Below are 22,783 nucleotides of genomic sequence, written 5' to 3'. Positions count from 1 at the left end.
TGATGCCTTCTTCGCCGCGAAAGCGAAGGCAGGCAGGGTGCGGGAATCGAAATCCCCGCACTCGACGCCGACTTTCTGCGTTCGGAAGCCGAACGGAAAGTGGCGTCTGGTTCACGCTTATAACAAGCTGAACAACGCAACGGTGCCGGCCCAAACACCGATCCCACGAAAGGATGTGTTGTTGAACAACATGGCCGGGAGCGTACTGTACAGTGCGCTGGATTTGGTTGACGGATACTACCAAATCCTGATGCGAGAGAGTGACATCCCGCTCACCGCGGGAAGCACTCCAAGCGGCATGCTTTAGGAGTGGCTCGTCATGCCGCAGGGCTTGTCTAACGCCCCGGCGACGTTCAATCGCCTGGTGACACAATTGTTCCGCCCTTTGCGTACCTTCGTACAGACGTACTTTGACGACATTTTCGTCCATAGCCGTGCCGAGGGAGGCAAGACGGCCATGGAGGTGCATCTAGGACATCTCCGTCGAGTGTTGGCCAACATCGACAAGTGCGTTTTCGCGTCACCAGAGATTAAAGTTCTCGGTTGCTTCGTCAGCAACGTGGGCGTTCGGGCTGACTCAGACAAGGTCAAGGCCATAGCAGCATGGCCGACGCCCCGATCCCAGAAGGATCTTCGAAAGTGGTTGGGCTTGGCCAACTACCTTCACAAGTACAGCGCTGGGTACGCGGGCTTCGCTAAGCACTTGTCGAGCCTCCTTCAGAAGGACGTCGACTGGCGCTGGGAGCAAGAGCACCAGGATGCTTTTGACAGCATCAAGGCCAGTCTCCAAGAGGCCCCTGTCCTGGCCCTGCCGGACGAGACGAAGCCGTTTAGCGTCGTCTGCGATGCCTCCGATTACGCCATCGGGTGTGCATTGCTGCAGGACGACACGGCTGGACAGGAACGAGTCATCTCGTTCCAGTCCCGGCAGCTCAAAGCCGCCAAACGGAACTACCCTGTCCATGACAAGGAGCTCCTGGCAATGTAATATGCCCTTGTGAAGTTCCGTGTTCACCCATGAACACAGTCATCTTGATGTGTTCATTGAGTGGGTTTCCCACTAGGGACGCCGTGAGCTCCCGTATCTCTTGCACATACTCGTGCAGCTCGCGCCTTCCTTGTTTACACGCGAGGAAGCGCGAACGCTGGCGGTACTCGTAGTTCGCCGGGAGGAACGTGGCTCGGAGCCGTTCGCACAGCCGAGCCCAGGATGTGAAACATCCAGTGGATGTTGCTTCCCGAGTGTACACCCAACTCTTAGCACGACCGCTAAGGTTGGAGAGTGCAAAAGCAACACGCAGTTGCTCGGTCGAGATCAGAGCCGCGTCCATCGCGAGCTCTACTTCTCGGACCCAGAAGTGAAGGTTCTCGCCTTCCTTCCCTTCATACGGCTTTACCTTCAGCCGTATTGGCTTCGGGTGAGGCGGATTTGCTTCCGCCGCCGGAGCCTGCAGGTTCTCCCGCACATGCGCGATGAGGCCCTGCTCGTACGCGTCGAATGCATTGACGCGCTCGAGCTGCTCAGCCGGTGTTGACACCACCAGGCTCTGCAGGGCCTCCATCCCCAAGATGCCTGCCATCTTCCGAACCGACTCGAACTGAGAGTCGTTCAAATGGGAGAAGTCGTTCCTATCCATGGCAACGAACTTCGGAGGTTCAGGTAGTCTACCCGCGATGGCGTTGATTGACTACAAGTGCTACCAAGTGTGACGGGGTCGCACAGCACCTTGCGCAAGAGGAAGTTATCTTCCGAGAGTATACAAACTCTCAGTGAACGGCAGTTCACAGGTCCCCTCTTTTATTAAAGAGAGCGAAGTGACCCAAATAAGGTAGATTGTAAACTGAGTATATTTATAGGTAGATTAAGTTTGGGTTTAATACAAACTGTTACTTACCTATAGAAATGCAATGTCATTTAACCAATGGTTGGCTTTGAACGACCTTGGTACCTTGTACCAAATATCTCGGAGTATGACGTGTCATACTCCTGAAGTGTGAAGTATCACACTTCATGTAACCAGGGTACACTTAGGGCTACGTACCCCGTTACACTACTGATATTTATACTTCTGGACAGCAGCAATGAATGGCAGCACACTTCATTATCTCGAGCCACGACGTGTACAAACGCCCTCAAGTCAGAGCTTAACGGTTGAGAGGTGGTTGACTAATCCTTGAATGACACCAGGAGCCTTGTTTTATTTTGGTAGAGATGACTGGTTCTCAAACCTCTGCATCTCTTGGAGATCGGGGTGGGGCTATTATTATTATTATCGCTTGATTATAGTAATTTTGTGGAACTTAAGATACTACATTGTGATCATTATTGTATTTGTTTAATAGGTCGAATATAATAATTAATAGTAGTCACGATATTATTAATTATTACAGAGTATTAGCAGATATCATTATACTGCAGCAATCCCTGATTGTGGTGCATTGAAGGTTCCCTAGGACCGCGAAGCGGACACACTTCTGAGATGTCGACTCCTTTCGCTTCGTCGCAAATGGGCAGAGGTACAACAGCCAATGATGGTCAGCACAACTGTACCACAGGTTTACTGACTGTTGTAGCCTGTACAGCAGTCAGTTTCGAGTGTCAAGGCTCACTCAACCAACCATGCTGACGCACATGCTCCCTTCAAGGGAGTGCCTTGCCGTTTACAGCTTCTCTGCTCATGCCAAGCAAATCTCAGTGATTCCATGCCGTCAAATTGACAGAATTGTTGCACTTTTGGACCTCGTTCGCGTTTGCTCCACTTCGCATTTCTCCAGTTCACCACGTAGCGGACCCCAGTCATCGTGAACCCATCGCAATCATGCTGGAACTGTCAGCAGAAGACCGGGAGTACTGTCAAGATGTCACCACCCAGTTGCTCGACCGAACTTTGTTTGAATGTGAGGAACTCGACTTGGACACGGCCGGCTCGAATTGCCACGCACGCCTCGACAATAAACGGTGGAAGAAGCTCCAGTCCCACTTAAGCGTGACGTTGTACGCCGATCGACGCCCGAATGCCGCGTGGCTCCCCGTTATGCATCGAGAAGACTGGGATCATCCTATCTCGGTAGTGTCCATCGGAGAGATGAATTGCTCCGTAGATGACGTACTGCTCGCATTGGTCACACCGGACGTTGCGACTCAGCGAATGAGGAGCGTGCTGAGAGGTCGACGCCCCGAGGTGAATTGTCGACATGAATCGATAGTGAGGCCATCGCAGACTGCTCCGTTTCAGAACATGGCAGTATCTCGCTCTGTAAACTCGCAGCATTGGCCGTTCACGATGTTTGTCGGACCCCGCGAAATGGTTCTTGCGTGTGCCACAGGGGAAATTACATCCTCAAACGGGAACCGCTGTGGCTACGAAATGGTGCAATCGGTTGCGTTGCGAGACACATACGCTCAATCCTCCTCGCTGCCGCGAACGCAGATGATCCAAGCTCGAGTCTTTTGGGAGAAATCCGACAGGTCGGTGATAATGTACAACAAGTTTGTCTATGATGCGAAAACCCGCCTCCCAGATGCCGTCAAGCAGGGAGCTGTGTGTCGAGCGGCCATGGACTTCTGGAAATTCATTCCACGCGCCATTGATCTGAAAAAATTACGTTGGTGTATGAAGAATCGAAAGTCTTTGGCCCCGGACTTGCAGCGCTCCACTCTGTTGCTTGGCTGTGCTGGATGTGGCGTTATTACTCAAAAATCCCAAAGTGCAAATACTGGAGAACCAGAACAGCGTACACCAGGGAAACAGTGTGAGCTCTGTAATATGTGGCTGTGTGGGGCGTCATACTGCCGGTCAGCTTGCCAGCTAAAGATGGTTTGCAGCAGCGAAACGAAAATGTACGAGCAAACGTTAATGGTTTGTCCTCGTTGCATTTCCTTCGTGCGAGGCCAAAGTGCAGAAAATGTGGCTAGGTCCGAGCTGTCGGAGCTGCAGTCGTCACGTCATTGTGGAGCAATTACGTTGGCGAACTGGGAACAAGACTTGCTTTCCTCATCTCCAGAGCCATGTGTGCTGACTGACGACAAATAATTTTGTAATTATTGTTAAATTTTCTCTCGCCGTTAGATTTTTTCGATGTTTTCAACATGATCCTGCATAGGGTGCCTCTTTATCCTTAAAAATTAAGTGAATTTCTTGTAAGCCCACGCCGTGCGATCTCGACAGCACTTTTAGAACGGATAAAATTGGCGCAGCTCGTACAGATCGCTACCGTTTGCCAATCCGTTTCCATACTATAGCGGTTAATTCGCACGAGTTGTCGATTTGAGCCACAGCGGGACTTTAAGCATAGAGATATCGAACAAAGTGCGCACCAATTTGTCTTTGGATTCCCATTCCAAATTGCTTTTAGTGAACTTGCCACGGCTTCGAGACGACTTTTGAGTAGAGTGGAGTCACATACGCCGCATGTAATTGACTCAGTAATGCCACAAGGTGAACGTTGTGCTGACAGGTTCAAACAGTCCTTGTGCTCGACGCAGTAGCAGAGCTTCTTGGCATCAGCACACCGCGGTGCCATTCTCCAGACATTCTGGACAACGTGCCACAGAGAGGTTCGTACGACTAAATCCGGTATGAAGCTTCTGGAGTCCACAATGACCTTGTAGTAAACCCCAACAGTTCCATCAGGTAGCTCTCGCAAGACTCGAGCTTGAATCACTCTCTTCCGAGTCATTCTGTTAGTCTCTGGCCACTGCGATAGCGACACCGAGTGACAGATTTGATAGCCTAGATGTTCCCCGCATGAAGTGAAGACTCCTCCTGTAGCTGCCACCAGGAAATACTCGTGACGATGGAGATAGCCGTGGTTGATAACATATCTTGTCACGCCCATAAGCTCGAATGGCTCTGTCTCTGACGGAGTTGTGATTATTTCCAGTGGACCACCTCGACGTCGTCTTCTACTTTACAGTCCATCAACACGGAGCGGAGTTTGAACTCGGCAGGATCAGATGCTACCAAACCGTACAGTACGTCCTTGTAGTGAACAGCACATGTGACTTAAAGCCACGACCGCAACGGGGTGGCGCCAGTCGCCTCCACGTATTGATGTCATGCACACCAGATCTGTTGAATTTTCGGAATACATTGCCACATTTCCTTGTGACCGGAGTTTTCTCCATCCCTCGTGCTCGGCGTCAGGGATGCTACATTTACTACCGAAAGACCAAGATGCGGTGTCTGCGTAGTCGTGAAGCGTTCTATCCATAACTTGCAGGGTCACGTCTCGACAGTATTCGCGCTCAGCAGGCGAAAGCTCCACCATATTAATCGCTGTCTGCGTGAAACTTACAAATGATGCCTCGGTCGTTGTGACGACAATAAAGGACACAAGACCGCATACGCCAGCGACACGCTGCATAATTGCGCGCGCTTCAACGCTGGCCACTCGATCGTGTAGGTACTAGAAAGCTACTTACAATTCTTCTCTCTCGCGTACTCCATGCACACAAGAAGTTTTTTCTCTAAGAAAAAGGGGGCTGAAGTGCTTAAGTTTCTGCTACGGTGCTCTTAATTTGCTTACGTTGCATGTCGCACTTCAACTTGCTCAATAAATGTTTTCTTAATCGATAGAAGACTTTTTAAATTCAAAGTCCAGCCAGTAAATATGACCAAGATTACGAGCTTTATGCGCGTGACTAAGCAGCCCACGGCGCACGGGAAGAAGGTGGACTCGTTGCCGGTCGTTAAGAAGCAACATGTCTCCAAGAAGAAGGAGACCACAACGCCTACTGCTAGCGACGAAGAGTCGGGCGACCACGTTCCTACCTTTATCTACCAGGTGGGCGTCTAAAACAGCTTTAGAGTAGCACTACCTCAGTTTCTTAACGGTGTATTTCTGTAGACGGTCAAGTACAAACGCAAGCATGAAAAGCACGAGGTGTCCAAGGAGATGAAGACGATCGTCGAGTTCATTAAGGCACGTAGAGATGTACTACACGATTCTTTTCACCTAGTATTGACGTGCTATTGTAGAAGTACTACGACGTGCCAAAGGACCTTGAGACGAATGCCAAGGTGAGGAAAAGACTTCTTTGTAAATAGTACTTTTAGTTAATACTCCTATTCTTGCTTCAGTTTGGCTGCCACAGCGGGCTAACGTACGAGAAGCGGCTGGCGAGAGCGTACTCGCTGGGTCAACTCTCGCCCAAGCGTGGGAAGAAGACTGAAGCAGCACCAAAGCCGATCTGCTTGACGTGTGCTGCAATTGGCCACACGCGCAAGACCTGTCCTGATGGCTTCTGAAGGTCGGGAAAGATATTACACTAGGGAAGGCGGAGCAAGCTACTTGGCCAATTGATACTGGCCGCCAACGAACTCGAGCTTGTTTGTGTTGACAAGCTTGCCGAGCACCACAGAAAGCCCCGAGATCGTCTTGGTGTCTTCAACATAGCAACAAATAAATCGTCAGAAAGTTTGAACTTTGCCTTGACGAACTGCTGTGGCTCACGTACATGGTTGGGCGCCACTTCGAGCGAATGTAGAGAGCATGTTGTGGATTCGCTGAATACTCAGAGACCCGAAATTCGAGAGCATCCCCACGATGTACGTCTCCAGAACCTTAAAATCCTCTTCTGCCTGTGCGTCCGATGACACTGCAGTTTCGAGCTCTTCAACCATCGAGTCATCGTTGCACCGAGTGTCTTGGAAGGACACGCTAGCCACCAGCTCTCTTCGCCCTGATGCAAATGATACTAACCCGTGATTAACCCACAGAGACACGTGCTTCAGCAGTACATCAGCTGAGATTTCCAGCTTCGTAGCAAGCTCCTCAACACTCCATCGATCTGAAAAATATCAAAGTGTAAGGACTTCATTGGGATAGTATCTTCCACATATATGTGACTCACCTTTCTCTTCAAAGTAGAGTATCATTGTGGCTTGAAGAGGTGAGACGTTAAACTCGCGCTCTTCACCTTCCAACTCGATGGAGAGCTACATAAAAGCCGTAACACGAGATGATTAGTGCGAGTACAATGATAGTTTAAACGCGTCAAGTCAACGCACCTGAACGGAGCCAAGCGAAGTATTCCACTCCAAAGACCGCGGGTTGCGTAATACGTGGTATGCGTTTTTGAACGCATCAATATCCTTCGACACTTTCGGGTGCAGCACGAAGTCGTCACCTTGCAATGACGGCCAAAACTGCTGAGAAACGATCGTAGCGTCGATCCGAGTGGAGAAGGCTCCAGGTTGGGCAAAAAGCCCCTTTGCTTCTTCGCCAGAGCTTCCTTGGACGGCTACTATCGCCGTGGCCCCAGATCTCTCCAACGTTGATTGAACGTTTCCATTGAGCCGCTTGGAATCCTCAATGTCACGCACCATGATCTCACATTGTTGCAAGCTATCTTCGCCAAAGCGCAGCTTAAGTAACTCCAGCGTCTGCACGTCACGATCTGTATCGAATTCGAGATTCTGCAGCAGCTTATCCGCCAACATCATCCGATATTCATTCACAAAAAAATCGCGGCTTCCGTAAATGTTGACCTAACAAAAATAAAAGCTTCAGCAACAAGTTATCGCAAATAATCGTGCAATCAGCAAGCGTACAAGAATCCGTAGGATGTCATCACTGCTTCGGCTACGCGATGTTTTTGTCGGGTCGGCTTCAATCGGATCCGGTTCCCATGCATCGGGTGACATGTCCTCGTCGTCATCGCTGTCATCGTCATGTTGGATAATGCGCATATTGTCTCGACGAAGTTCCTCGAACAAGTCGCCGCTTTGTTCATCAGTGAGACTCTGGACAATGCAGCGCACTGTGTCTTTGCGTTTCCTCAGATACTGTCAATATGAAGTTCATAGACATTAGCTATCCCATCCGCGTACGTGCCATCTTTAGGTTTATTGTTTACCTCTTTCACCGGGCAGCTCAAAGCTTCGAGCAACACACCCTTGGGGTCTAACAGCCGGAACGCCTTCAAGAAGTAAAGTAAGGTACTATCTCAAACCACCAACAAAATAGTAGACCACTGTACCTTGATAGTAGATACATAAATATCGAGAATCGCAGACGTGTTAGCTCCTGGCTGCAGTAGCCTCGACTGCAATGCACCTCGAAACTCCTGCAAAAGTTCACCGTGCTGCTGTGTGCGCTCAAGACACAGTCTCAAGTCTTCTAGAGCTGGAACGCTGCATGACCAAGTCTAGTTATTCATCATCGCTATACACCTATCTCCAGCTCTCCTCACCTGTCTGGGAACTCCTTGATAATCTCAAAGAGCTGCTTAATACGTTGACTCCCAAACTCCTGTCGCACATGTCGGGACAGAATTTCTCTCCACTTGCCTGTCGACGCTTCGTCTTTAGTCTGCATGATCTCCTCCAGCCACGGCAGCAATTCAGAGCACGCCCACTGCTCCACTTCTGTCAGAAACAGCTCATCGTACACCTCTCCACACGTCGACTTGACCACCTTCTTGATCTGCGAGTGTAATACTCTCAGTAGTGCCGGCTCGGCTACATGTAGCCATTCCAGCTGTAGTAATGTCTGTCGGATGGGTCTGGAGTCAAAAGTCTGCGACTTCTCCTTGCCCCGAAACTTCTGGAAGCTCATAGAGAAGAAAATTAGCAACAGTTCTTCAAATTTCACAACTGTCCGCGTATCCTCAAACACTAGGCAGCGAAAAGTGGTCCTGAGCTCTTGCAACATAGTCGGCTGTCCATCTTTAAGCTGTACATGGTCATCGAAGAGACTAGCGATCTGCACGCAATGGGCAAAGGCGTCTTCGGCGAATTGTAGCGCTAGCGTAAGCTGCTGCGCGCACAGCAGAGCAACATGTCTACGACCACGTCTGACATCTCTGCTACGCCCAATTTCAATTGGTAAAGCGTCAAAGAAGCTCCAAAACGGCGGCACCACATCTGAGCGTAGCCAATATCCGAGTCGCTGCAACAGCATCTGGCGCAAAGGCTCGTGACGCCCATGGGCTACGGCAGTCTGGATGACACCGCACAGATGATCAGTGCTGTCTTGAATACCGGTGAGCGCATCCTCAGGTTGATGGTCGAAGGCAAAGAGCTTCCGCCAAAGCAGCTCGCGGTCCACGTGCAAGCTGCCGCTCATTAATATCGTCTGTGAATGGATTTTATGCTATTGATTGTGCGGAGAGAATGCTTTTAAAACGATGATGCAATATTGGAGGGTATCGTATTTCATCATAGTGCGTTTTTTGGAAGTAAGAGATTAGGGGATAAACGAAGACATGTATCAATTACAAGAACTGGCTACGGTATGAGTAAAACAGCAGCATAAACCGACAGGAGCTATTCGCGAAGTATTCGTACAGTTTGTTACAAAAAATTTGAGCTTGTCAAGAGCATCAATCCTATGCAGACTAAAAAAACAAAGTAACATGTATTACTCCGGGTGACCTACTGTCGAGACCGCAGCTTCAGGCTGCGCTTTTCCGATGACTGCGGTCTTGGTGTGGTAGGGCAGTCCTCAAGAAATTGAGTTTAAGACGTCAATCAGCTTGTTGTCGACGCAGACCTTTTGTCTTATTATACGTGAATATTCTCTCATTGATCGTTTATTTTATTTTTTGGCCCAGCATAGCTCTCAGAGATGAAGTCTAAGCCGCGCATTAGCTCGCTATCCATCTGATAACGCGTAGATGTGACTGTTACCTGCTGTTGAAAATGCCCGTTCTGATAATACTGATGTAGCCACGCAACCGAGCTACTTCCTTGCCAGCAACTTGAGCAATGGGAACTTGTGACCTTTGCTTGACCGCCACAGTTGTGGGTCTTGTCTACCTGGAGTATTCCTTGTATCTGCGAAATACGCTGCAAATTCGATTTAACATGCGGCACAAAGCTGCTCAACGGTAGGAGCAGTGCCAACAAGTGGATGGACTGCTGAGCGCCTTTTATATTCGACGAGGCATGGTGAAAGCCAGTGCTCAGGTAGGATAGCTACAAACCTCCAGAGCATTAACCACGGCAGCTATTGGATCAAGGAGCGCCACCGGGTACTTGATCGAGAACCACTCTCTCGGGGTTGGGTACTTGTCCTGATTTAGTTATCTAAACTCCGTTTTTCCTTCGGGCATCTCCAATTATGTGCCAAAATCATCTAGAGGGGCTTCCAGTTCATTCATACGACTCGCCATGTCACGACACGAGCTCCAGTGTGTTGGGCAGCCAGTAACCACGCGAAGTGCTGCCTGTTTCCAGGATTTGGCTTGAATTTTGTCAAGACGATTTGCTCCCTTAGCCGACTTGTGAAAGTAGGTGGCGAGGACGCGAAACGTTTGAGCCGTCTTCAAAATCTGGATAAGTGCGGATCGATCTGACCCGTCTCGTTCCGAAAGTGGTGTGGATAAAGACTACTTAACCGCTGCTAGTGACGCAGCCCGCTCTGGCTGAGTGGCTTGATCTTTGTTTCCACCGAAAGCTTCTTGGTCTGGCTCAGACAATGCCAGTTCGAAGTCTTGGCCGGCAACGGCAATTACTAATCTCTCTGATGCACTTGATTCAGAGCGCTTCACGAACCGTGAAAGTGCCCCACCAGCTACCTAGCGCAGCGAATGAGTAATACATGACATGTTCTTCACGCCTAGAATGCTGCTTCCCAGAACCACGTTTGCAGCACCATAACAGAACCAACAATTTGTTCACATTGCAGGGCTTAAATCCCATCGCTTCAGCATGGTATTCAAACATGCTGCAATGGCAACACCCGTATGAATTCCTGATAAGGCTTCTATTGCATGTGTCCAATTGCAGAGCATGAAATCTGCGTCCGCAAAATGCGGCGTAAACGCTATAAAGCTATGTGCTCTTCCGCCTGTGCAGATATCAATAGTGACGCAGATGCGCCGACAGCCGGAGCATATTCGTGCTTTCAATGACGCTCTGAGTTCAGCGGCAATCCGGACGACGTCGTTTTGCAGTTGTATGACCCCAGGTACGTCTCATATGATACCAACAAGCCCATACGTGAGAAACCGTAAAATTCACAAAGCCCAGGGTCCTCCACAATTGATAATGACCGCATAAACTCTGCAACCCACTTGGCTAACAGGCCGTCAGCATAATTCTGCTGAGCCTGTGTTTTAATAGTGCTTTGAAGTTTCCGGTGCGCATTCTGCAGCCACTTCTCTGTTAGCACCGCCGTTTCATTTTCCTTTGTCCGCTTTGGTTTCAGTAACACATCCATATGGTACTTCTCCATGTGCAAGTTCACACCAAGAGTCGCCCAAACGAGTAAGTAACCTTACAGTTATACCTCTCTCACTAGGCATATGCAGCGTCCTTTGAAGTCCGCTTTTGACCCATTACAGGTGACGCATTAAGCTCATGTGGAACCAACCGTATGAAGTCCCACCGCTCAGGCTTGTGAGGACCAATCGCGCAAAGAGCGTGCTTCGTCTGTCGATACGCTCCGGGAAGGGGTTCTGCATGAGCTCGAGCCGGCGTACGTAACGTACGTAGTCTTGGAGAACGTGGAAGGGGTGATGTTCTAAGAGCTAGTGCTGAGCCACGTGTCCTTGAAGGCGTTGTACAGCGGATAGGGGGCTGGACATGAGTGTGAAGAGGGGGCGCAGGGTAGACAAGTGCCGATCTAGCTGTGTCGCTGTATATGTACTCGGTGATGCTGCCGGGCTTGTGGCATCAGCTGCCATGACAGATCAAGTTGCCAGGCAGTAATCCCAGCTCTGTTGCGTGAGACTTTGAACCCCCGAAGAGCGTTACTTCTGCACTCACTGCTGCAAAGCTGCTGTAGATCACCAAAACGTGAAATGTTCTTTATCACTATGTGGTGACCGAGAATAATCGGTGCTATTGCTCGGTGAGCACTTGACTATCACACTATTCATTTTGGGTCAGAAATAAGGAATTGATAATCGTTGAGCTCCTAGCAAACTGCAACGATGATGTAGCTGTTAATATCGCTTAACAAGCGTTCGTAATCGAAAAGTTAACAGAAGCTGAGCCATTGTACCGGTACATGCAGTACTTGACACGCCGGTTTCTGTCGATGAGCGCACAACTCCTTCGTCGTTCTTATCGTTGGACACACCATCCACTTTCCGAGCTCCATCCCTTTTACCCAACCATCGATACATGAGAATATAGACCCTCAAACGAGCGAAGCCGCTGGACATGACAGTACATTTCGATCGACAAGCTCTCTTGACCTCGCTCAAGTCTTCCGCGCGCCGGCACCTGCACTCGAGACGCCACTCGACTCTATTACCGAGACGACACTGCACATCCCCCAAGTTGACAATTCGGTCATGATACTAGGTCAGCTGAGTTTCGACGACTTTAAATAGAAATGAAGGCGGCTGACCGTGAGGCCATCGCTGTGTATGTGTCAGCTATTACCAGCGTGAGCGGAGTCGACCTCTTAAAGATGAGAACTTTCGAATCGCGCGACTTCCATATTGCCAGTGGTATCAAAGGATACAAAAACAAAAAAAAGATGTAGTGTTTGCGCTTGTCGCTCAGCGTATGAAAAATGATCAAAAACGGTAGGATTTTCAGCACAACGATGAATGAACGCCGCAAACCACTTACCCAAGAATCTCAGTGTCATTTTTGACTCACCAACAGCCTTTGCCAGATTCGTCCTTTTAAATGCCCACACGTCACTTGATTCACCAGCAGCAGAGACAACGAAGAACATATAGCGACACTTGGCATCACAGGGTGCTTGAATATTTAGATCCATGTGCTGATAGTGACCAGAGAAATAGACTGGTACGTTTCCTGCCGTCTTTTGCGAAGGTGTCAATATATTATATTAAACAGCATTACCATTTACGCAGCCGACACAGTCGTCCAGAACTCCCTCCGTGCTCTTCTTCTGAAACACATTTGCAGCAGCGCCAGTTGCACTTGATGTTATCGGGAGCTGAATAGCGAACTCCGAGCACTTTAAAACTGCTGTAATACCCTTGTGCAACCGCCTAAAGAAAGAGCTCAGATTTATGGTACATCTTGAACATCTAAATACGATCCACCAGCCAAAACCGTAGTGGGCGGTGCATAAACACCCCTTTTAAGATCGGAGCTACTTAATTTATTCTGACGGTTACGCGATCGGGACTCGCAGATCGCAGATACAACACTTATAGCCTGTCTACCTGTGCTAAGAACGGCTTTATAAATTTAGTATTCCACCTTATTGACCCCCCCCCCTTTTTGACAGGTTTAATTTAGAGATTTGATAAACCAGGCATCCTGTTTAAAAGATGATAGGCATTGAGAAATACTTCTTGATTGTGTGACGAATGTGTGTCGAGCCCCACCACTCCACTGCTATTTGAGCCGGTCTCAGTATACGGTAGACTGTCTACTAGTTTTAGTATCGTTTTTGTATATATTATGTACAACAAGGGGATCTCACCTGCAGGGTTTCCTTTTTAATCCTAAACTTTCTCTCTTGAAAAAACGTCTTTTTAATCTTCTTTTTATCAATCGGGTTTACCCAATCGCTTCAATCTGCGCTTCAAACGAGCTGTTTCTGAGCCCACCGACGCTAGGGGTATCTGGCGAGTGATATGCGTGACCAAGCAAGAGTAATGCAGCGAGTGCCGATTCTTCTGGTGCGCTAGTAGCATTTATTTACGTCATGACGGCAGTCAGCGCTGACGTCTACTGTGAAAACAGGTACAGCTGGTTCAGCAAGCTTGTAGCCAAGCTGGAGAGCTGGAATAGATGCTACGAGTAGCCCTTCCGGTGGCGAGATCTATGTTGGTGGTATACGATGCTTGATCTTTGACCGGATCGGGCGAAGGGGGTTCTGCACCTCAGCATGCAAATATGAAGGGGTGATAAAGGGCAAAAAGCCTGAAACTCGTGTACGTTTTGCGTGTGATAAAGGAGGTCACTAGAATGCAAAATGCGCTAATCTAAAACCCGACACTGATCAATCAACTGTATCTAAGTTCACGCATTGACAGGATAAGCACAGAATTCGAGTGGTAAGATCACACAACAAAATGCAAGTGCGTTGTGTTGTCATGTGCGTGGAAGGCTTATTACCGCTACGCCTGCTGGATGAAGATGGCATGGGTTTGCGTCAGCTAGTGACGTGTATTCATGCACCCAGGTTTTGATGATGACTACTATACGAGCGAACACGGCATATTTCTTCGAAGAATACGATGGAAAGGATAGATCCAGCGAACGAGCTGGTGATGTGACCGTACGAGTCCAGAGTAACTAACTACCGCATTCAGAACTTACGTCGCCATTCAAACGTACATTGGCGACAACAACCCCAACTTAAATTAGTTAGGGTTGATAGCCTGGAGACTAAAGGATGGAGGGCAAAATTGGTCACATCAATTCACCGCACGTATATTGGATTAGCATGGGTCACGTCGAGCTACCACTGTTTGAAAGCAACAGCGGCTGTCGTGTGCTGCGGCGGTGCAAACAACGACAAGAAGTGTACCAATCGAGGGCCAGCTTGCGCAGTGGCGCTACAGTTGGATTGAATATGGAGTTTATCAAAGTGGTGATGCCTTACCGTGCTCGGCGAACAAGGATTCTAAGATGACACGGATATCGTACAATCTGACAGTAACATGTCGTGTCACAGGGCCGTCTCAAAAGCGAATAAGCGACATGTGCTAGATTGGGTTGGTTACGTACGATAGTCATCCACCTGATTTAAGTTTAAGCAAAACTATACCTGGGGGGGGGCTAAAAACCTTCTTCTGCAAGGACATTGTGTGGGGGTGTTTCTTAGTTCAATGACGTAAATTACTCAGCCAGGCCCTGAGAACGCGACATCAAACAGTAGGAGCTTAGCTTATTTGGTTAAAAGCGTACAGTGCTATATAAACAGGCTGGTGAGGAACAAGAATGGTGGGTCTTGGCTCGAACGAGATGCGTGCTGTTAGCGAAAAATGCGTCTACCTCATTGTGAAGATGGGCGCTCGAATTAATGTGCAAGTGGCCTATTTGCGTTCAAGTGGTGCTATTGGCGAAAAATAATTCATTCGTTCTTTTCTAGATCGTCCAAACGTACCCATGTTACGTACATGAGAATGCGTTGTGATCGTCTTCACTCCAAAGATGCTGCAAACCAACAAGTTGGGGAACCCAGGAGTACCGGGGAGGGTTTTTTGCTATACCATTTATTCTTAGAGCTATCGGGTACTAAAGTTGATGAATGGCAATACCGACGAAAGCAGCTCGGTAGCGTGTTAAAAAGGCTGGGAGGAGAGCATTTTTCATTAAGCAACTTGGATCCAATTGCAACGGACCATCTTTTTTATTTCGTATTTTCACCTTCAATGTGTATGTGTGTGCGTGGAGGGGGGGGGGCGTCATTGAGGATTTGTGGAGTGCAATGTTAATGTGCCGGCCGAACCGAAGACACCGAGAACGAGGGCATTACCATTCCGTTTAGTCAGCCTGCACATTTCCTGGAACACTCTGCAGAAATGCATGGATGTTGTAAAACGATGCATTTTGCTACGTTTAACTAGTGTTGGTAACAGAAGGGTTTAGCCCTAAAACCCAAAACGTTAATCCTTTGAGGTAAAACGGTGAAATGACAGTGAATGTGAACATGAAAATGACGACAAATGCGATGACCGGAATGTACCAGCTCCAGAAGTAGCTACATTGCTTCGTCGGCTATCGCGGATCAGACGTTGACATTCCTGCGAAGTTGGTCATACAAGATGCCAACGTGCTGCTGGAGCCTCAACGTGTTCAGGAAGCATTAAATGGTCTGAATGCTGTCGGGTGGGATGATGCACTGTGATGGAAGCACGATAAGTGTATCCAGAATAAGACTTGGGGTTGGTGATCCCCCCCCCCAGAACAAAACAATATTGAAAAGCAAAACGTGGTCCTCATTAGTATTCTGGCGAGTAGTTGGACGGTTGAACTCCTCACATGAACCTAGATTGCGAAGCACATTGACGCAACATAAAAGCAGAAACTAAGCCTTCTCACCCGCTAGTCTTCGTGCTGGATGAGGCAAGTCATGTCGGCAGAAAGCGCATTCGTGACCGAACGACAAAGCGCAAGGCCAATAAGTGCAAGGAGTCCACACAAATCATGGTAAACCTTCTGCATAGAGCAAGGCAAACGCTCTTTCACTGAGAGAAAACACGCAGCGCCCAGTAAAGCCAGCCAGGTTATACCCAACAACAACGTCCGATCGTCAAATAAAGTGCACGTACCTATTTCTGATTCGGGAGAGTGCCACCGGGCTCGGTGCGCAGAAATGAGTACTCAAAGAAGCCCAAGATGAAGCCAGCAAGAGGGAACGGAAGCTAGTACAAGACTATTACATATTCTGTATAATACAGATCACCGGACTTAAACGGTTAATAACTTCCGTTCTACTGGCGATATACTAACGAATAGGTACCATCTAAAGCTCTGTACAGTCTGGTTTAATGAGCTAAACAGGATCCCGTAAAACCAAGACCCGATGGAGATATACTTAAACAAAACACACGTGTCCTGAAATTGATTGGTAGACAATCTTGCCAAGACTATGTACAAACAGAGGATTTCGATTGTAATTTACAAGATCTCGCATATTTAATATCCTGGCCCATGTAAACACCTCTAGAACTATATATTAAAGATAAATATGGTACCCCTCCAACGTTTCGATGCTTACCGCATTCTGCGTGTCTGTAACGTCAGCGGTGCTCAGGTCTTGCAGCTCCTGAGCCGACGGTGCAGGGGTTGTTTGAGGAGGTAGCACCAGATTCATGTACGCTTTTTCTTGCTTTCTCATCTACTTGTAAGCCCCCAGCCATTCCTTAGACGTAATCGCCTCCAAACCAGCAGCGATCTAGCTCCCCAGGTCGGCCACCGAGGACGCTGGCCCCATGGCGATCCTATTCTTGAGCGCCCCCCAAATCATCTCGATTGGGTGCAACTCGGGATGATATGGGGGCGTATACTAGTGGGAGGTGTTGCTGATCGATAGCTCAGAACTCAACGACAATCAGTTCAAAAAACTGAAGAGCACACACGCCTTACTTACCTGGGCAATGAGACGCTCCAGCTGCTTCTTCGTGCAGTCATCTTTAGAGACTGTAACGCTTTGGCCATGCAGCCACCATGGCGGCCTTGGACCTGGAGCTGAAAGGATCAGGGTCTTCTATGACCATGTGGTACGCCGCGCCATCCATGTGAATACGGCACGACCCGTACCAATGCTGTAATAGACGGCAGAGTTCTTCGAACCACCTGGCGAAAAGCTCGCCCGTGAAGTTGCCGTGGTAGTCCGAGTTTCCGTCTGCCTTCAAGTGTGAGGGCCATGTCCGAATTACACCCGGCACCCATTCTGCGTGCAGCCCATCATTCTTCACCATGACAGCTCCAGCGTCAAAGATAAAGTATAGTTGTCCTGCTCCACTCGCCACATAATGAGGCAAGTTATTGAGTACACATGTTGCGCCCGCAACGTGGTTCGCATTACAATAGCTCTCGTCTAAATAGATTCAGTTACTCTAGGATATAAGCGTGCTGTATGATTTGACGTTTTGTTTGCAAGATATTTTTGCCGAAATGTCACATTTGCTTCCGTGTCTGCCCTTGGATCTCGTTTTCTGCCTCGCACGTAGCTGAGCTCTATTCGTCCCAACGCCCGTCTCACTGTGCTTTCCTGGATAATATCACCAGGCAAATTCTTTATAGTTGAACAGATGACTTTTGCTGTCGTAGGTTTCTTTAATAAATTACGTTGTGTACCATATCCGTAATATATCCGTGAAAAGTTGCACCTACAGACCTTGGCGGGCAACCACGCTTGGCTGGAGGCTCGGTAAATGCATCGTCGCCACTGGCGTCCCAGAGCACCACTACGCGCGCAACCGTGCTCGCTGACCCCGCAAGACACGTAGCAATACGCTTGCGTACAGCTTGACCTAGAGGGTCAAGCCGTTGTTGAGCTTCCGCGAGAAAATACTGATGGGTACGGATAATCAGTAGCTTTTCTTGGGGTGCTTTGTGGGACATCGCGACTCCAATAATGAACACGAGTGGATGCAGGTAGGAAAGTAATAAAGCCTGAGAGCCAACAGCTCTGATTGCAGAAGCGCGCTTGCTGTGCGCTTGATTTTGGGTGAGCTACGTGAAGTTATGTGCAAGTGGTGTATCAGTTTATCTGGCCAGTACAATAGCCTGGAAATCGCAAAATACATGCTGTTAGCTCTTGATTTTATCGAATTACCATATTCCGTTAAAAGCATAAGCACTGTGGACAGAGACTACAGCTACAATCCGAGAGCTCTTTTGTACGATATCATCCAAACCGGATACAAAACCTGAAATACAAACTATTATAATGGTATTAACAGAAGACCATCTATATTAGTGGGAAACGGACCCAATTTCTCACGCCGTCCCACATCTAGTTGGCATGGCCGGGAGCGCTCCGAGTATTAATAATGCAATACATATACATTTAATTGACACATGCTATCAAATGCTCTACGTAGTACTTCTCTGTCCCACCAATTTATAGGGACTTTGTTTTTTGTGTGGTACACAAAAAGTTAAAATGATTTGATTAGTTTGTAGTTTTAGAGCAAGCGGGGTATCCATCCACAGTAAAATGGTTGGTTGGAGGTACTAAAAGGTTGCTCACTAGAACGGAGCAAAACTGAATTTGCCTCGATGGTGCGAACGCTCGGAGCCAAGGACATATCACCGAAGACGCGCGTTGCGGTGGTGGCCTTCCTGACTACACTGAGTAAGAAGGGCCGCCTCCGATATTTCAAGAAGCTCTTTCGGCTAAGCCGGGCCGCCATTGAGCTCATCTGGGGCCTACGAGACAACCCTGCCGCGCTTGTGCTACCCCGCCGGCCGTATCCTCTTCAGAATACTCGCCTCACTGTTAAAAAGGTAGGCGAGCGTGTGGCTACGGTGCCGATTTGCCAGCGCCAGACTCTGTGCTCTCTAGAAATGTCCTTCGCTATCCCGCGGTCGACTCTACAGCGCTACCTCATATGCGCCGCTTTATTGCAAGAGTGAGGCCTACACTGACTGACAAGTGATCACAATCTTTAGAGGTTGACGTGGGCTCTTGGTCAAGTGAAGCGTCCCATTGGTAAGTAATTTCTTATAATTATTGAGCTATTTTTTAATTGATAATCATATTTTCAAATATTTTAGGCGGACTTTTGTATCGCTTTGATGATATGTATGATGTTGTTCATATAGATGAACAATGGTTTAACATGTACAAGGTATCTTCTCGGTACTATTTGGTGGCTGAGGAATCTCTACCTTACCGATCGTGCCCCAACAAGCGGTACTCTATTTAAGCCATGTTTCTTGCAGCGGTAGCAAGACTACGCTATGATTTTTCAAGAAAAAAATATTTCGATGGCAAAGTCGGAGTATGGCCTTTTGTAGAGCGCACCGAGGCAAAAAAGACTTCCGAAAATCGACCCGCCGACACACCCATCACAAAAAATGGGAGCATGTCAAGAAAAGTGTACGTGCATATGGTGCTGGATATTTTTCCAGCCATTCGCGAGAAATGGCCGGGTACGTTTGAATTTTTGCTAGCTTTTTTCTGAAAGCGATATTTGTTAATTATTGTGTAGGCCGAAAAACGTTGATAATTTGTGTCGAACAGGACAACGCTGACCCCCACGTGGACGAAGACCACGGAGAAGTTGTTGCCGCTGGGCTTAAAGAAAATTGGAAGATTAAGATGGTATGTCAGCCACCACGCTCACCCGACTGTAATATAATGGATTTGGGAATATTTAATGCGATTCAGTGCATACAGTATCGGCAGCCTACAAACCAAATTGATGGGCTCATCAAAGCTGTAGAAGTTGCTTTTAATGGTGTTAAATAGCAAACAATTGAAAAATGCTTCCTCAGCTTGCAAAAAGTGCTGGAATGCATTATTATCAACGAGGGAGGATGAATTTAAGCCCCCTTGAATTGGTAAGACCGTTGGTCTATCTGGGGTTAGCTCCCACGTCGCTCTCAACTTCTGTAGGTACGGTCGAAAATGGCTACAGATCACTTACTGCTCAAATCCTCAAACAATAAAAAATCTACATTGATAAATCAATGTTTTTATTTAAACAATTCTTCACATAAATCTTCAGCGATAGCTTATCGGATAAAATAATGTAGGATTTGTCATATATCGGAATAACTTGCAATAAAACCTTGTGGAATTGGGCGCTTAATTGAGGGCACTACGGTCGTTTCTGATGTTTGTGCTCTTGTTTATGTGGTCGCCAAATCGAGGTGACCATGTGGTAAAATCGCTTAACCCTTCTAAGACGATATTCTGTATCATACAGAATAAGCTGTAGGACAGGATCTTATATCAAACGAGCTTACCATCAGCCTAATTCACCGCATACTATCTTTTTGTATGCGACTTTATCATTGAAGATCTTCGCAGCGAAGATAGACGGGGATTTCACTGGCATCATAGAAAAGACAATATAAAATTCATGGAGGTTTGAAAATTCTGTAATGAGCCGTTTTGATTCACAGACCACACATTACTCTCGTCCCGCACAATCCGTTCTCCCCATAATGAACGGCCCGTACGAAAAAACATTCAAGCAGCTATGGCGCGAGCTTTCCAAGCAGGGATGGAAGTCGAGAAAACCGAAGGGGTTAAGTGTGGACTTTACCTATGTGAAGCCTGGTGTCGCTCGCAGCTTAGTTGCAGCACAGCGCCGCGTTGACCACTTTGTTGGTAAGTTAGCGCTCAATTGCTATCTAAAGTCCTTCATAGACTAAATAACTTGATTTGGCGTAGGAGAAAACGAGCTTATGATGTTTGCTCGGACTGAGGGAATGCTTGAGCTGAAATTACCGCTTCCCCCACCGAAAAAACTTGCTGCTGCGTCCGCTCGAGTGCTCATTGAAACCCCGACGACTCAAGCTGCTGCTGCAAGCGAAGCCCCCGCTGGAACTCTGGCAAATCAAGCCGACGCTACCCAACGAGCCTCACCTTTGACGATGGCGGCTGCAGATACTACTGAAGCGGTTTCAAGTCCAGCGGCACGTTCCCCTGATGAGGAAGCCACCCATTCATCAGGTGAAGGATCTAATCTGGAGTATGCAGAACAAGGTAGCGACAATGCGTGTATTCAGGAGGATCCAGAGCTGGACACCAGTGTCAATTCAAGCGAGAGTGGTCGTCACATTGGTGTGGATGCCTTTGACACCGAAGGTTTTATCGACGCCATGCGTACGGAGGTATTGTTCGGTCCCTTAGCGACGGACGATATCAACGTATCTTCGGAGCCATTTCCAGACGACGGAGAAAGTGACGACGAAGATGACGCAGTTGCCCCACCATCAGCAGTTTGTGTTGAGTACAAGAGTGAAATCGAGTCGGACACCGAATTCGAAGATGAGAGCGAGCTATTTCGACAAGATGACGATGCCATGCGCCAGCTCGGACTGTCCGGTTGGAAGTTGTATGATGAGAACCACAGCGGTAATAAATCTGTATGCTACAGAATTGTTGTATTTGAGCTAACTTATTCTGGATGGCACTGAATACAGGTGAGCTACAACTGGACAGTGCTGACGATCTCTACAATGGCACATTTGGGCCTACCAAGTCAGCTGCTGCTTTTGCTGCCTCGCCTCTTGGTATGTTTTTCTATTTCCTGCCAAAAGCTCTGTGGGTGCGCATCACCGACGAAACCAATGCGTATCGCCTGCATTGTATTCCAAGTATCGCCGAAAAAACTCGACTTCGTCAGCTTGCAGCTCACGATAAAGACCCGCAAAAACAAGTGCAGTCACTAGAAGAGATCAAGGCAAAGCTGCAGAGAGTGAAACCCGTGCAACTTCATGAAATAATTCATGTCGTTGGCCTTCTCGTGGCTAGGACACTGTGTGGACATACCGATGGTTTGAGTAAGCACTGGTCAACACGCGACGACGGTGCGGTGCCTCGTGGGACGTTTGGGCGGTACATGAAACGCGACCGCTTCAAGATGATCACTCGGTTCCTCTATGATCACTCTGTTCCTCCACTTTGCCAGCGGTACAACAGTTCCAGCGTCAGGTGATAAGGCGTGGAAAGTGCGGCCGATCTTGCAAACCATCGAGACGACGTTTTGCCGGGGATATCGGATGGGCGCTAAAGTGAGTTTCGACGAAGGCACGATCCCCAATAGAAGTCAGTTCAATCCTATCCGAGTTTACAACAAGGACAAACCGCATAAGTATGGCACGAAGTGCTATATGACGTGTTGCGCTGAAACGGGCTATTGCTCAAGGTAGAGCGGCTACTCTGTATTCATCAGAACTGATGTATGTCGTATTATACAGAAATAATTCTCCAAAAAATCAAAACCTTAAGGGGGTTGTGTTAAGTTTTAATTTGTTAAGTCTAAAAAAGATTGAAGTGTTATTGGGGGGCCCAAAAGCACAAAGAAAGCAAAAGGGAGTGGCGCAAAAGGCTGTCATTCGCAACATCGCTAAGGCATTGGACGGGCAGCCTGGCAAGCGACTCATTGTTACCGACAACTTCTACAGCTCGTGTGCATTGGCACTGACCCTGTTGGACAAGGGCTACTACTTTGTGGGGACACATCGCAGCGACCGCTTGGGAGCACCCAAGAATCTCCGCTTTACACAAAAGAAACGACCAGCTTGGATGCCGCGCGGAACTTACCGAATTGCTCACTCGACGATACATCCGAAGCTACTAGCCGTTTCCTGGATGGACAGCAAGCCGGTAAACATGATTGCCACCGGGTGCGCTACTACCGTGACTAACGTAGGGAGGAAGGACAAGCGCACAGGCGCGGTGACGCAAGTACCGTGTCCGC

The 22,783-nt window shown here is 48.2% G+C and overlaps 5 protein-coding genes across 5 annotated transcripts; 2 read left to right on the top strand and 3 right to left on the bottom strand.

The window, feature by feature from the left end:
• Positions 1 to 2,819: 2,819 nt before the first annotated feature.
• Positions 2,820 to 4,034, top strand: PITG_06234 (uncharacterized protein; the record flags this gene model as incomplete). Its single annotated transcript, XM_002998348.1, has 1 exon — positions 2,820 to 4,034. The coding sequence occupies one exon, from the start codon at positions 2,820 to 2,822 to the stop codon at positions 4,032 to 4,034; it is 1,215 nt and encodes a 404-aa protein (XP_002998394.1).
• A 426-nt stretch (positions 4,035 to 4,460) lies between these two features.
• PITG_06233 (uncharacterized protein) lies at positions 4,461 to 5,271 on the bottom strand (the record flags this gene model as incomplete). The annotated part of the gene is made up of 4 exons (XM_002998347.1): positions 4,461 to 4,497; positions 4,553 to 4,842; positions 4,893 to 4,982; positions 5,068 to 5,271. The coding sequence occupies 4 exons, from the start codon at positions 5,269 to 5,271 to the stop codon at positions 4,461 to 4,463; spliced, it is 621 nt and encodes a 206-aa protein (XP_002998393.1).
• A 342-nt stretch (positions 5,272 to 5,613) lies between these two features.
• On the top strand, positions 5,614 to 6,251 carry PITG_06232 (uncharacterized protein; the record flags this gene model as incomplete). Its single annotated transcript, XM_002998346.1, has 5 exons — positions 5,614 to 5,681; positions 5,745 to 5,787; positions 5,851 to 5,910; positions 5,982 to 6,023; positions 6,084 to 6,251. The coding sequence occupies 5 exons, from the start codon at positions 5,614 to 5,616 to the stop codon at positions 6,249 to 6,251; spliced, it is 381 nt and encodes a 126-aa protein (XP_002998392.1).
• Positions 6,056 to 9,072, bottom strand: PITG_06231 (anaphase-promoting complex subunit, putative; the record flags this gene model as incomplete). The annotated part of the gene is made up of 9 exons (XM_002998345.1): positions 6,056 to 6,388; positions 6,461 to 6,793; positions 6,857 to 6,941; positions 7,014 to 7,154; positions 7,290 to 7,493; positions 7,557 to 7,790; positions 7,862 to 7,924; positions 7,985 to 8,138; positions 8,198 to 9,072. 9 exons carry the CDS (start codon positions 9,070 to 9,072, stop codon positions 6,291 to 6,293), a joined length of 2,187 nt encoding a protein of 728 aa, XP_002998391.1.
• Positions 9,073 to 17,450: 8,378 nt separating this feature from the next.
• Positions 17,451 to 17,963, bottom strand: PITG_06230 (uncharacterized protein; the record flags this gene model as incomplete). The annotated part of the gene is made up of 3 exons (XM_002998344.1): positions 17,451 to 17,471; positions 17,521 to 17,610; positions 17,688 to 17,963. 3 exons carry the CDS (start codon positions 17,961 to 17,963, stop codon positions 17,451 to 17,453), a joined length of 387 nt encoding a protein of 128 aa, XP_002998390.1.
• Positions 17,964 to 22,783: the final 4,820 nt, after the last annotated feature.

Source organism: Phytophthora infestans, genomic scaffold (assembly GCF_000142945.1).
Source record: "Phytophthora infestans T30-4 supercont1.8 genomic scaffold, whole genome shotgun sequence".
Classification (NCBI taxonomy): domain Eukaryota; phylum Oomycota; class Peronosporomycetes; order Peronosporales; family Peronosporaceae; genus Phytophthora; species Phytophthora infestans.
The sequence above is the reverse complement of the archived record's forward strand: the minus strand, read 5'-3'. Positions and strand labels throughout refer to the sequence as shown.